This window comes from Sander vitreus, chromosome 3, assembly GCF_031162955.1.
Source record: "Sander vitreus isolate 19-12246 chromosome 3, sanVit1, whole genome shotgun sequence".
Taxonomy (NCBI): domain Eukaryota; kingdom Metazoa; phylum Chordata; class Actinopteri; order Perciformes; family Percidae; genus Sander; species Sander vitreus.
In genome coordinates, this window is record NC_135857.1 from 23,619,026 (window position 1) to 23,633,692 (window position 14,667).

General features: G+C 39.6%; 1 protein-coding gene across 1 annotated transcript; it reads left to right on the forward strand.

The window, feature by feature from the left end:
• Positions 1-1,329: 1,329 nt before the first annotated feature.
• On the forward strand, positions 1,330-14,665 carry srpra (SRP receptor subunit alpha). The gene is made up of 15 exons (XM_078246584.1): positions 1,330-1,431; positions 1,551-1,688; positions 2,190-2,273; positions 2,416-2,579; positions 2,774-2,934; positions 3,049-3,211; positions 3,659-3,815; positions 3,951-4,072; positions 4,779-4,900; positions 5,001-5,087; positions 5,889-6,061; positions 9,041-9,254; positions 10,327-10,490; positions 10,887-10,985; positions 13,380-14,665. The coding sequence occupies exons 2-15, from the start codon at positions 1,566-1,568 to the stop codon at positions 13,506-13,508; spliced, it is 1,962 nt and encodes a 653-aa protein (XP_078102710.1). The 5' UTR covers positions 1,330-1,431; positions 1,551-1,565; the 3' UTR covers positions 13,509-14,665.
• The last annotated feature ends 2 nt before the right edge of the window (positions 14,666-14,667 follow it).

Here is a 14,667-nt window from a genome sequence, read left to right on the forward strand (position 1 = left end):
CACACGCACACACACACAAAGTGCAACCCAACCTCTGCAATACCCACCGTCTTGACTATATTTCAACCCCCTGTGCAATATTGATTGTATGTGCAATAGTCACTGTTTTGTAAATAGGCCTTGAATGTACTATTTTGTCTTTTTATATTTACTGTTTTTCCTTCATTGTCTCTTATATTTGTGATTGACATATTTTATTATATTGTAATATGTCCCTTACATTTTCTTCTTACTGTTTTTCTTCAATGGAGCCTTAATGAGCTTTTTAAATGTTTGTACTTCTAACAGTGTGACAATAAATATCTTGAATCTTGAAACGTTCATCATACGCACAGCTGGACATTTCCTGCCTTTATAAATAATATGTAAGTTATAACTTACATATTATTTATAAAGGCAGGAAAGATAAGCTTAATTTATCTCATGCAGGGAAAATTAAGGGGAAAGTATGAAGGCAAGCTGGTAAAATCTAAATCTGTATCTAGAAAAGCTTGTCCCCGAAGGCACATGTTCAAACTGTGTAGCCACTTCTCACTTTGAGTTAAAAATGTGATATCCTGTATGAACATGTGGTCCCTGCACAGCCAAGTGTTCAGTTACCAACTAATGTTGAATCAGAATTGCTGGGACATTTTTACATCATGAAAAGTCAGTGCAGGTTTATTGTGTTGAACCAGTTTGTGGCAGAGTCCTGCTTTAATTTTCAAATTTTCTTTCAAGATCAGGTGGAATATAAAAAAATGACAAAAAAAATGGTCCTGTCTCTAAAGATATGTACAAAGAAAAGAAAGGAGAAGAAAATGATTTATTTCACACTGTTAAAATATTTTATTAAAAATATGTCCTGCGTTGAAAATTGTAAAAAGTGTGTAAGTGACACACAAAATGCAAAGTAAAAGTAGGCTTCTCAATGCAGAAAAAAATGGCCACTGTGATTGTTATACTGTGGAGTATGTACTGTTTATGTATTGTATTTTAATCTTCTTTACATATGCTACTGTTGCGTGATCTATGTATCAAATTGTATAAATTGATCATATTTTTCATGTTAAATATGAATTTGTAAAGTAACGACTAGCCTCAGTAGTGGCTAAAAGAAATATAGTGGAAAATAGCAGAAAATGGAAATACTGGCATAATGTAAAAGTAATCAAATTTGTACTTCAAGTATAGTAATTGAGTCAATGTATTTTTTTTAACATTAACTCAGTACACTGGTTCAATATTATTATTAAAAGGAGAATATGTTAAAAAAAAAAAAAAAAGCTTCGCTTTGAAATCGCGCATGCGCGAAATTCAGGAAGAAAAAAAAAAAAAAAAACCGGAAGAGCGCGTCACTTCCCTGTTCTGCATCTGACGTGTCTAAAACAGTTTTGCATTGGTGGTGGATATTACTCGTTGGGGATTTATTATCTATTGGGCTCATATCTGGTAAGATTAAATAGTTTGAAGAGTAGGCACTAGCACTTTAAAGGTTTACAGACCCATTCATGCATCGCAAGGCTTCTGTTTCACCTTTTTTTCCCCCCGTGTATGTCTCTTTACTCTAGATACGTGGTGGCAAGATGCTAGATTTTTTCACCATCTTCAGCAAAGGAGGGATAGTGCTGTGGTGTTTTCAGGGAGCCGGGGTCACTGAATCCTTCACCGGGCCTGTCAACGCTTTGATCCGCTCCGTAATCCTTCAGGTGGGATATAGTGACAGGTCAAAATCCTGTGACAGATGTCTGTGTTGTCTTAAAATCGTTATGGCTTGGACAGCTAACGTTAATGCTAACGCTAAAGTAATAGGTAGCAAAGCTTAGCTTACTGCGTAACGTAAGTGTAATAAACAAGCGACGTTTGAGGTGTGAGTAGCATAAAAATACCAATATTGCGAATTGTAGGCAAAATGTTGCTATAGATTGTGATGCAATGACTTATTTCACATTGTTAGGAAGACACAGACATTAGCTGTAACGTTAGCAACAACGGCGTGTGTGTTTAGCTCCTGTTGACATGTCAGAATCAGAATCATAGTTCTTAACTAAGTAAGTTTTCACTTGCAAGGAATTTGCCTTGGTGTATTTGATGTATACAATAAATATGTTAAAAAGGCAAAGAACATAGTCAAGTATTTATATTCACTACAGTCAAGAATATATATACTAAATATATATCAACGACCAATGATGTTTGTGATGTTACAGGAGCGAAGTGGGAACAATTCATATACTCATGAGGCCTTGAGTCTGAAATACAAGCTCGACAATGAGTTTGAGTTGATTTTTGTGGTAAGTCTCTCAGCTGCACACTAAATTAATTCAACACCATTGAGGTGTGCAAATCTGCAACTATTATACATATAAGCTATTCATGTTGTTTTGGGTTTTACATGTTGATGATAACTCTTCTCCTTTCCTTGTCTCTGGCCAGGTGGGTTTTCAAAAGATCCTGACGCTGACGTATGTGGACAAGTTCATAGATGACATTCAGCTTCATTTTAGGGATCGTTATAAGAATGAGCTGGAGCAAAAGGGGGCTTTGAAGCTAATCCAAAACAACTTTGAATTTGATGATGACTTTAAGATGCTTCTCAGGTAAAGTCAGTTACACAGTTAACAGGTGATTTTCAACGCAAGTGATGTCATAAAGTATACCCCATATTAGAAAAATAAATAAAAACCAGACTGATGTTTGCTATGAGAATCAAAACAACATTTAGAGATGCTTCATTAACCAACATCTTTTCTTGTCCTGCCCATTCTGACACACATCAAATGTTTACCACAAGAGAGGCGGAGGAGAGCAGCAAAGCTCGCAGCCACGCCACCATGCGGACCTTTAAGGAGTCTGAGAAATCTCAAAAAACTGTGAAGTCAATGATTGAGACCAAGGGTGGGGAAAAAGTTAAGGAACCTGGTGGAAAGAAGAATAAAAATACCAAAAAGGAGGGTAAGTGATGTTGGAGCTGGTTGTTTTAAAAGTGTGTGTGTGTGAGTGTGAGTGAGTGAGAGACAAGATTTTAATCTTGATCCTGACTTGATTTGATATTCCAATTGTTGCCAGCTCCTGCAGCTGAGCCTGTCAAAGTGGATCAAGGCAAGGCCTCATCCTCTGGGCCGAAAGTAGTCGAGAATGGTAACCAAGGCTTGACTCCTGAGGAGATCATTCAGAAGAAGCGAGAGGAATTTATTCTCAAGCACACGATGGTGCCTACTGCAAAACCCATGTAAGAGTAAATACATTCATGAATGTCAAGCAAGATATAGTTTAAATAAAGGCCATTCGTACAGGTATATTTTGATTTACTTACAGCAGTGTAGAATGGGCATGCACAGAGCGATTTGTATCGAGTCTGTGCAAGTTTCATTTCAGCAATAAGCAAAGTTTTGATCACCAAGTGGATCATTTACAGTTAAACCACAATTTTGAAGAGCACGAAAGGCATTATCCTCAGATGTGATGAAATTAAATGCAGGTTACATACATTGTTATTGGTTTGCGTGTCCTTATTAGAGTCAGAAAAATGATTGTGTTTTTCTACTATATTAATATGCATTGAAATGATCACACTTTCTTTTTTACAATAACTAGAAGGTTTTTGTCAGTCTCACAGTGTAAAGCATGTCTAATTGTTTATTTCTGATTGCTTAATTCTGATAATCTGTCATCCCAGTCACAGTAAGTCCCCAAAGCCTCAGAAGCCTAAGGAGAAACAAATGCGTGTTTGGGACATGGGTGGTAGCAGCACCAAGGAACTGGACTACAGTGGAAGGAATGGAGATGGTTCCCAAAATGGTGGCGATCAGAACCAGGACGCACACATTGACCTGGTATGTACCCCACCCCTCCAGTCCCCCCAAAGAGATTTTTAGTTAAAGAGACTTCTCCACTAATCACATTACTAATGTTAAAATAAATTCCTAAAATAAAGTCGATGTCGACTCAATGTCCTGGGTGTGTTTCAGGGGATGCAGCTAAGCTCCATGAAGGGTGACCTACTGTCTGTGGACTATGAGTCCAGCGAGGAAGAGGAGATGGAGGTTGAAGAAGAGGAGAAAGTGGTTATCAGTGAAACAAGCAAGACAAGGTAAGAGTGTTTAACTGTTAGATTGTTGTTTAAAGCTCCGTTGTGTAATGTTTTAAGGTGATTCTTAGCAAAAAACCCTTTGTTCTTTCACAAATATGTGCTCATTCGTATGTAATTACTTCCACCTACTAATCAAAGTATTCTTGTAAGCGTAGAATCTGCCATTCAGAATACATATGAGCGAGTCGCTCGTATGTATTCTGCCATGTTGCGCCTAAAATACGTTAGCCAAAGAGGGACATACCTCCGCCTTTCGTGCTTTTAAACTCAGTGGCACTGTGACGAATGCCAGGGGGAGATTACACGTGACTGCCGGCAGATTTGAAAGCCTGTTGAAGATGGAGGATCACGCTGATACTTGCATTCGTTTGGGAACCTGATAGCTGATGTTAGCAATGAAATGGTACCAAAATAACGAAAACGTAAAACTGTTATTACACTGGAAGGAACACTCAACGACGAAGTCGTACTTCTTGGAATAATACGGCCACCGTAGGAGTTAAAACGCGATCGGATTGGGAGGGGCTAGAAAGTAATATTCAGTTGGTTGTCATGTACAATTTCACCGCTAGATAGGATAAATTCTTACACAATGTAGCTTTAAGGGTATATTACTATATAGGTATGCTATTGTTACAAAAAACCTGGCATGTCTTGCTTTACGTTTTACAATGAACCATTGCCTAGCTTTGTTTGTTGATTTCAGCTCCAAAAAGGCTGGTGGTTTTGGGGGCATGTTTGGGATGCTGAAGGGCCTGGTGGGCTCCAAGAGCCTGACCCGGGAGGACATGGAGTCAGTACTTGAGAAGATGAGGGAACACCTCATTGGTATGATATCACAGCTCTCTCTCACTCACCCTCTTGATTTTCTGCATCACTTAAAAAGTGCATTGTCTCCTATTCATTCTTCTCCTTTATGATCCAAAAGCAAAGAATGTAGCAGCTGACATCTCCTCCCAGCTCTGTGACTCTGTAGCCAAAAAACTGGAGGGCAAAGTCATGGGCACATTCACCAGTAAGTACACTTTCACATACCCACAATCCTCCCCTGCTTTCTTCAATTCTTTATTTATTTGGTGCAAGGATTAGTTGCAACACAATGTGCGTCTTCTCTGCCTTCACTCCTCCGAGAGCACGGGCCTACATGCTACATGCTAGGAAATGTGATTACAGTAATGCGTTTTCCCCAACATTGTATGATAACCACAGTACATCGATTAAAACAGGATCATCCCCTCAGTTTAACTACACAGCATGTGATTTAAAATGTTGCTCCGACCAAAATGTTGTACTTGTAAACATCCCACATATGGTGAAGTTAAATGGGATTAGTGTTGCAAGACCACTTGCATATTTTATATTGTAGATGTTTTTATTGAATTAGCCCCCTTATTTGTTGGTTGAGATTTAGCAGTAAATCCATACTGAGATTCACAACAGTGCGACTTGCCCATCAGCCTCTCTGTGTACAGTTTTCTATTTATACATGTTAGTCTCTATATCAGTTCTCAATATTAGCTCATGATTTTCACAACCAAAGTGTACTTTAGAAGGTGTACTTTCATTATCCTATTGATGACAATGAAGTATTATTTGGGTGCTCTCACCCTAGTCCAAAGCTCAATATAGTCACTATAATCATGTCATTCTAACAAAATTAGATCATTTGTGTAAGTAAATAACAGTATGAATGCATTATGTAGGGATACCCTAACTGTGTGTGTGTGTGTGTGTGTGTGTGTGTGTGTGTGTGTGTGTGTGTGTGTGTGTGTGTGTGTGTGTGTGTGTGTGTGTGTGTGTGTGTGTGTGTGTGTAGCTGTGGCCTCAATGGTAAAGCAGGCTCTGCAGGACTCACTGGTGCAGATCTTGCAGCCCAAGCGAAGGGTAGATATTCTGAGAGATGTCATGGAGGCGCAGAGCCAGCGAAGGCCTTTTGTCATTACTTTTTGTGGTGTCAATGGGGTTGGAAAGTCCACCAACCTGGCCAAGGTGAGTTGTCATTGTTAAAAGTGTAATGACATGTACTCCAAACTCAAAAGAGACCATTTTCCTCCAAGTGCCCCAATGTTCCTGTGGTTTGCTGACCATTTACCCACACAGGCAATCAGTCCGAGGTGTGTGTGTGTGTGTGTGTGTGTGTGTGTGTGTGTTTTTTTTTAAAGGACAAATCCGGCGCAAAAATGAACCTAGGAGTAAATTACATATGTGTACCGAGTCGTCCGCTCTCTGGGATTTGTTATCATGCTAATCAAATGTGACCAGTTTCATCGCAAAGCGCTAATTAGCTTACAGAGCTAGTCGTCGGGGCACGAGGAAAGTAAAAAGAAATCGCTATTTCTATACCACTAACAAGGCTCAAAATAGCACCACACTTCCATGGTAGCATAATGAGGGTCCCTACATGTAAACCGAAGCATTGAGAACTTTGTAAGTGTACAGACAGTTTATTAAAAAGATAGATAGTACTGTTCATGTATACATGCGGGCGCCATCTTGGGAAAGCAGTCATGACCAGTCGAACGACGAACAGCCGTACAACCAGTAACCAGTAACATAGCTCAAGCACGGCGTTCATCGTTCGGCTGGTCGTGACAGCTTTCCCAAGATGGCGCCTTCGCTATGCTACCGTGGAAGTGTGGTGCTATTTTGAGCCTTGTTATTGGTATAGAAATAGCGATTTCTTTTTACTTTCCTTGTGCCCCGACGACTAGCGTTACAATGATAATGATATGAGACTTGATATCGTCTTAGATTTTGGATATCGTAATATGGCATAACTGTTGTCTTTTCCTGGTTTTAAAGGCTGCATTACAGTAAAGTGATGTCATTTTCTGAACTTACCAGACTGTTCTAGCTGTTCTATAATTTGCCTTTACCCACTTAGTCATTATATCCACATTACTGATGATTATTCATCTAAACTCTCATTGTGTAAATATTTTGTAAAAAGCACCAATAGTCAACCCTACAATATCGAGATATTTGGTCAAAAATATCGTGATATTCTGTTTTCTCCATATCGCCCAGCCCTACTCGGTACACATGTGTAATTAACCCCTAGGTTCATTTTGCGCCGGATTTGGCCTTTAAGGAAGAGGGTTACATTTCTGAGATTGAGTGCTATCATCATGGGGGGCATCGGTCAGAATGCATGAGCCACGAGCCTTCAGTCCACTTAACAAAGTTTATTTCCACACAAGAAGTGGTGATGCAAATGATAAGGACAACAAAAAAACACACATGGGCCGGTGAGTCTAGAAGAAAACAAATACAACACAAATTAGAACTAACAAAAGTCAATAGCCTCACAAGTCCATCGTCAAGAAATAAGGATAAACAAAGCTGTCAGTTTATTAACTTGGACATGTTATTAAGAATCAACATGCAAAATATAACTAGAGATGTTCCGATACCGATACCAGTACATGCTAAAATGCTGGTATCAATATCAGGAAGTACTGGAGTTTATGCACCGATCCGATACCACGTAATAAAGCCCTAAAGAAAATCTACGTTAAAGTAGTTTATTTATGTTCTTTTTCCTTTTATAACTGACTCTCAAACTGCATAATAAAAGAAAGTTCTGTGCATTCATGTTTCACAAAGAGTTTAACCTGAGCCAGACCGACAACAAAGATAGAAATAATATCACATCCATACAGGGATAGTAGTATACAGCTGTTAAAACATAATAAAATATGACACGCTGGTATCAGATCAGTACTCGGTATCGGCTGATACGCAAGTTCAGGTATCGGAATCGGTATCGGGAAGCAAAAAATGGTATCGGGCCATCTCTAAATATAACTAATCTGACCAGCTGCCCCATGTGAAGGTGAAAGAGAGTGACTGAGAGGGTGCAGCCTGAAATAAAGAGGGACCAGGTGAACTCAATCAGGTAATTAGGGGTGACAGGTTGAAGCATAAAACCACTCAGTAACGAAGAAAGGTACAGGAAGTGAGAAAAGTAAAATAAGACAATAATTGAAAATAGGGATCTTTACCAGTGTGGAGCCCTTTCTCATTTCCCAAATTTGTACGTCCTCGACTCCTTGATCCTCGATCCTCTGGTTTGTGATCCTGGAAATCCTTCTCAGCGCGCCATGTTGAAGGATGTCCCAATTCATAAAGTGCACATCGAGGATTGAGGAGGCTTCTTGGACAAGTTATAATTGAGGATACACCGACGTATCCTCAGCTGATGTCGTTTTACCCGTGGCATGTAAACAACGAGGCGTGACAGAGCGAGCAGAGGAGAGAGGGAGAGAAAAGGGGAGAGAGAGAGAGAGAGAGAGAGAGAGAGAGAGAGAGAGCGATAATAGAATTATATCCGCGGACCCGTGGTTAATCTAATGTTACGAATCAGGTCGGTCGGATCATACAAATTAAAATTCTGATTAATAGCGGGTCTTCAAATATTTGAGTTGGTGTTATGGGTGGGCCACGCAGACAAAATCAATATTTTCAACAATTATTTCAACATTATGTCAGGGGTAGCCGTGCATTGCCAGACATATCGCCACAGCGCTGTGTCAGCACTAGAGTATGGTCTGGCTACGCCACTTATCTATTCTGGGATAGGGGAAACAAACGCTCTGGCTTGTTTGTATTTCTTTAAAGCAATCACAATTGTCTTGGACAGTGCAGATAATGTGAGAGAAGCGCTAGATGTAAGCCAGACTTATCATACTCAAGTATTAAAAAAACAAACATGTTCTATTCAAGTGTTCTAAACAGTGAGCAAGTATGAACAACAGCATGACAAAATGTCAAAATGTCTTCTGTGAAAAATGGCCTATTCTTGAATATGTAAACAGGATTGTTTTTATTTTTTTAAATATTTGCCCAGCTCTAGATGTCAGATCTCTTGCTTCAGAGTGTACATTTTAAATATTGGTATATATGTTTTACACTTTTCTTCTCACGTCCACATTGTGTCTTACCAAATGTGTCTCTGTCTTGCTTCAGATCTCTTTCTGGCTGATAGAGAATGGTTTCACTGTGCTGATCGCAGCCTGTGACACGTTCCGTGCCGGAGCCGTGGAGCAACTCCGCACTCATCAGCGCCGCCTGAACTCTCTTCATCCTCCCCAGCAGCACGGAGGACGCCCGGTAGTCCAGCTCTATGAGAAGGGCTACGGGAAGGATGCTGCTGGAATTGCCATGGAGGCCATTGCCTATGGTAAAATACTTTCTTTACTGTTGAGTAATTATTAACTGTAAAGCGGTGGTTTCTTGTCGATTCCACTTGCCATTTCCATTAAAACGTAACTCTCGCCAAAATGCAACCTAGGGTCTTCTTGTGAATGTAGAGTCAAACTTTTGTTTAAAAGCATAATTAGGACGTAAGCGCCACTTTTAAGATTTACCGTATTCTCGTTTTTCGGTCAAATGGCCTTTTGAATGGGAGTGCAAGAGGCACTACTATGATAGTATACAAAATTGCTATTTTTCAAAACGCTAAGAAGGCTCGAGGGAACATGAAAGTTTGCTCGAAGTATCACCAGGGGCTCTACACATGAACTTGAGCATTGAGAACATTGTTTGTGTACACAGTTTACTAAAAAAGGTTTTGAACAACTCACTTTAGCAGTTTGTTTTTCCGCTCGCCGCCATCTTGCCAATCAATCATCATCTCCGAATGCAACGTAACAGTGAGGAGAGTAAAGATGGAAAGCTCCTAAAGCTTAGTTCCATATAAATGCACGGGTAATTTGTTGTTTTGTCGTTAGTGAAACACAATATTGACCTTGTAGTTGAAAAAGGAGCCTTATATAAGAATGACATTTCCTCCTATGGAGTCCGTTCATTCGCATTCGGAGATAGACTCTTTTTGACTGGCAAGATGGCGGCGAGCAGAAAAACAAACTGCTAAAGTGAGTTGTTCAAAACCTTTCTTTTTAGTTAACTTTGTGTACACAAACAATGTTCTCAATGCTGAGTTCATGTGTAGGTGATAACTTCAAGCAAAGTTTCATGTTGTGTCGAGCCTTCTTAGTGTTTTAAAAATAGTGATTTTGATGCTATCATAGTAGCCCCTAGCACTCCCATTCAAAAGGACATTTGACCAAAAACGAAAATACGGGCAATCTTAAAAGTGGCACTTACATCCTAATTATGCTTTTAAACGAAAGTTTGACTCTGGTACATTCACAAAAACACCTTAGGTTGCATTTTTGCGAGTTACGCTTTAATGATTCATATCACTCATATGGTAAAATCACATGTACACCTTCTGTGTTTCATCCCTCTAGCGCGCAACCAGGCCTTTGACGTGGTGCTGGTGGACACTGCTGGGCGTATGCAGGACAACGCCCCCCTAATGACGGCCCTGGCCAAACTTATCGCGGTCAACATGCCTGACCTAGTACTGTTTGTTGGAGAGGCTCTGGTGGGCAATGAGGCAGTAGACCAGCTGGTAAGACCACTCACAAATTCACACTTTATTTATTTATTTATTTTCAGACATGTTGAGAAGAAATGTAATTGACGACTGACACTGAGGAGAAAGGCAGTGTAACTTGAATGGGAATTAAGGTTTTCCAGGAACGCTTCAAATCCTTTACTTCACAGTTTACATTAGTATGTGGTCACTTACTAGACTAAATAACGAAATGCTGTAGGATGCAATGGATTTCTGTTATTCTTAAACTCTCCAGCAAAGGTCAGTGATCTGTTGTCATTATAGCGGACAGATGTGTGTTTTCCTTACCTCTACACTTAGTGAGATGGTAAGAGGGCGCAATACATATTAACTTTGGAGTCATCAGTTTTCCCATGAATAACTCAACTTTCTTTTTTCTCGTGTCCTCAGGTAAAGTTCAATCAGGCTCTGGCAGACCACTCCATGTCTGACAAGCCTCGCCTCATTGATGGAATTGTTCTCACTAAGTTTGACACCATCGACGACAAGGTATCTTATGTATATTCCTATCCGGCTTTAACTAAGTGGCCTCTAAATGATCTTTAGATGCAGTTAACCCTTGTGTTGTCCTCGGGTCAAATTAAATGACTTGTTTTCAATGTTTTTTTATATTAGAAATATGGGTTTCTTAACAACCAAATTGCCCCAAAATAACTTGGATGCATGCATGTACGTTGTATGGAACCCATACAACATATACATCCATGCATCCATGTTCTTCGCAGGTAAGGTTAATGATTACTTCCATTGAATTTTGGTTGTTTTATTTTATTTCATGGCATTTGAAAATAAATAAATGTTTAAATGGTTTCAAAACAGCATCCTGACCAAACTTTGACATAAACCAGTCTGTGATTCACTCAACATCCTCTGATTAGTCAAAATTAGGGCTGTCAATCGATTAAAAAACGTAATCTAATTAATTACATACTCTGTGATTAATTAATCGAAATTAATTGCATACATAATTAACGGTGCCTGAACCGATACTTTTTAAGAAAGTAAAAAAAAAAAAGAAAAGAAAAAAAAAAAAAGGGTACTAAACAACAGTTGGTGACATTAAAGAACGGCTTGTTTATTGCTAAGGCCATATGGTCAAAATTAAATGATTTAATAATAATGTATAACAATAACTTATTTCACTAGTAAATTGCTGTTGAACGACAAAAACAACCACCAGATGGGAAAAGGACATTTACAATAACTTCAAATGCACCACGAGGCTGATTGTTGTTGTTGATGGTTTCATTGAACGCACCGTCTGTGTTGTTTCTCCGACGGCAGCTGCAGATTGTTACATACCGGTGTTGAATCCTCTACAGTAAAACACAGTCAAACTTTACACCGTTTAGCGTTAGCTGTCAGCATTTTAACCGTGTTTAATCCAGCTACTAGCTAGCGGTAGGCTAACGTTAGCTGCTGTCGAGTATAGTGTTAACTAGCGTCACGTGCAGCGGTGTTTGAGTTGCCTGTATCGTCTGTTTCAGAGCATCAGAGAGAAGCACAGATATATCAGTGGCACCAGATTTTGGTAGCCAGGGTTGGCAGGAAGAAGATTTTTACAAGTAAATGTTCCAATTAATGATCCAGGCAGCACATTTTCGTCTCCCTCCTTCATTTTACAGTCGAATGGTGGCTAGATCGGCTCCGGGTCAAACGTCAATAGAGCTCAACAGTCCCGCCCCTCCTCTGAGAGACCTTGGGTTCCGGAAGTAAATTTCCCATTCATTTCTCCCATTGACGTCTGGAAAAATCTGTATATAAAGAGTTTTAGACCATGCCTTAGGCCAACCAGGTGGTACGTGACTCATAAGCATACAACGTATAATTTCGAGTAAAAAAACGAACAGAAAATCCCAAAAAAGTCAAAGGTGCAAGACTGTGTACATATCGTCATCTCCAGAGCGAAGGAACTACTCATCCCATAAACCACCGCGTACCACTGAACAAAGGAAGCTAACGTTAGTTTAGCTAACAGCTAATTCGGCTAACCGCTAGCTGAGACAACATGTAATAACTTTAAAAGACCCTCAAAATAAAACCTGAAAATAACCGTTAACATATATAACGGCTGTTACGTCAGCTGTAGACGGCTTTACCCAGTGTTAAGTTTGAGTTAACGTTATTTTAAACTGAATCAAGCTGTCAGCTAGCGGTTAGCCGTATTAGCTGTTAGCTAAACTAACGTTAGCTTCCCGGCAGAGGCTAACGTCAGAAGCGTGGAACAGATTGTGATTCGTGCAGTGTCGTAAATCCTCATGACGGATCATGCAGGCAGCACAAATCGGGTACTGACAACCCAAATCGGGTAGTGCCCCATGATTTGTGGTGTCTATATGAGCATATACAATCACTGAGTCATGCCGGCATGCTGGTTTTAAGTCTACCATCGATGGTTACGATTTTATGGCTTATACTCCAATTTGTCAATGGAGAAATTGCATTGTTTTTTACTTCCGGAACCCGCTGTGGGCGGGACTGTTGAGCTCTATATGGAATGGATTAATCTGTTTTTTTTTTTTTTTTTAACGCGTTATTTTTTCTCAGATTAATTAATAAAATTATTTTGACAGCCCTAGTCAAAATAATTCATATCTGCTTTTTTCAAATTTCAAAAATTAGGTGTGTCATTTCATTAGGTTTGACCATGAATAATAATTTAAAAAAAGCATTGAGAAGAGGGACAAAAAAGTTTAAAAAAGCAGATTTCTTTCTTTATTTGTTTTTAAACGCAATTTTCAATTTTGACCCGGAATGACAAGTTCATGGACGACGGTGAAGACAACACAAGGGTTACAGATTTGTCTGTGGCTGTTTTTATGACTTATAATTTGCAGCTGGAAAGTCTGTAGCTCTCATGCATTCTTCCTTGCTCCTTCACAGGTTGGTGCTGCCATCTCCATGACTTACATCACAGGCCAGCCCATTGTGTTTGTGGGCACAGGGCAGACCTACAACGACCTGCGCAGCCTCAACGCCCGCGCTGTCGTCAGTGCCCTGATGAAGGCTTAAGTGGCTGCATGTCCTGCTGTTTATTCATCGTCGCAAAGAAGCCAACAATACCTTTTTGCCACGCTGCTGTGAGATGTTTCCAGCCCTGCTAACCTGTTTCTCATCTTCCTGCCCGCTCTACTTTGCATCAAATGAAGAACTCATGTCATGCACAGGACTGTATTCTGCCAGTAAAGGACAAGTGTGCACTTTGAAAGACAGAACATTTTGCAACAAAGCCAGAGGGGCGTCCCTTTGAATCATTTCTAAACTTCTGGGCCTACACTGAAAAAGTACCTCAGACCAGCCATTTTTAAACAGTGGTCACATCCAAATGACATTTTAGCTGACTAAATGGACCTAGGCTTTAAATGTCACCAGTTTAATGGTTAACACAGTAAAGACTTAAAAAAAAAAAAAACAACCCTACCTGGCATTTTGTCAGTCAGTTTTCCCCTCTTCATGTAAATGAGGTCAGGATGTGAAGGCTTGCTGGATGTGACATTTCAGCGGATGCCTTTTGCCTGAGGAAAGCTTAGTGACCATTGTGCCTAATAATCCATTTCCTGTCTTCTTAGTTAACACTTTCACTACATGGGTAGTTATCCATCAAGAGTACCATGGCAGGTCAGGTCAGAAACCTGTTTACAACATAGAATCATAAAGTAGGCATGCATATCAACACTTATGATGTTAGCAGATGTTGTACTCTCCTAATCTCTCCAATCCAAAAATGGAATAATGACAAACTAGTACACACGTTCTGGATTGATTGTTCTATGAAAGTTATCTCCCAGAGCTTCTTGCCTACCTAACACAGTTAACATATTTTCATTACAAAATGGAGACTTTGATTCCTGAGTTTATAGTTCATGAAAAGTGGAAAGATATTTTGTAAATTAATTTTTTAGTTCTTGCAGGTTGTCCGTAGCTTTTCAGACTACACCTCCTGTGTAGTCTGTGGAAGTTCTATGCGCCTTTTTATTTGTTTTCTCCTCAGATTTACTCTTCATTTGTAAGAGGAAAATATAAGTCTTAAAATATCTCTAGCCCCCTTTAATTTGTGGTAGTGCAATATACCAGAATCAAGAGTTAAACAGACGATTTGAGCTAATTTATGAGAATGTAAAAATTTCTAAATAAAGCTGCTATATGCTATGACAGCCTGTAAAGTGGAACC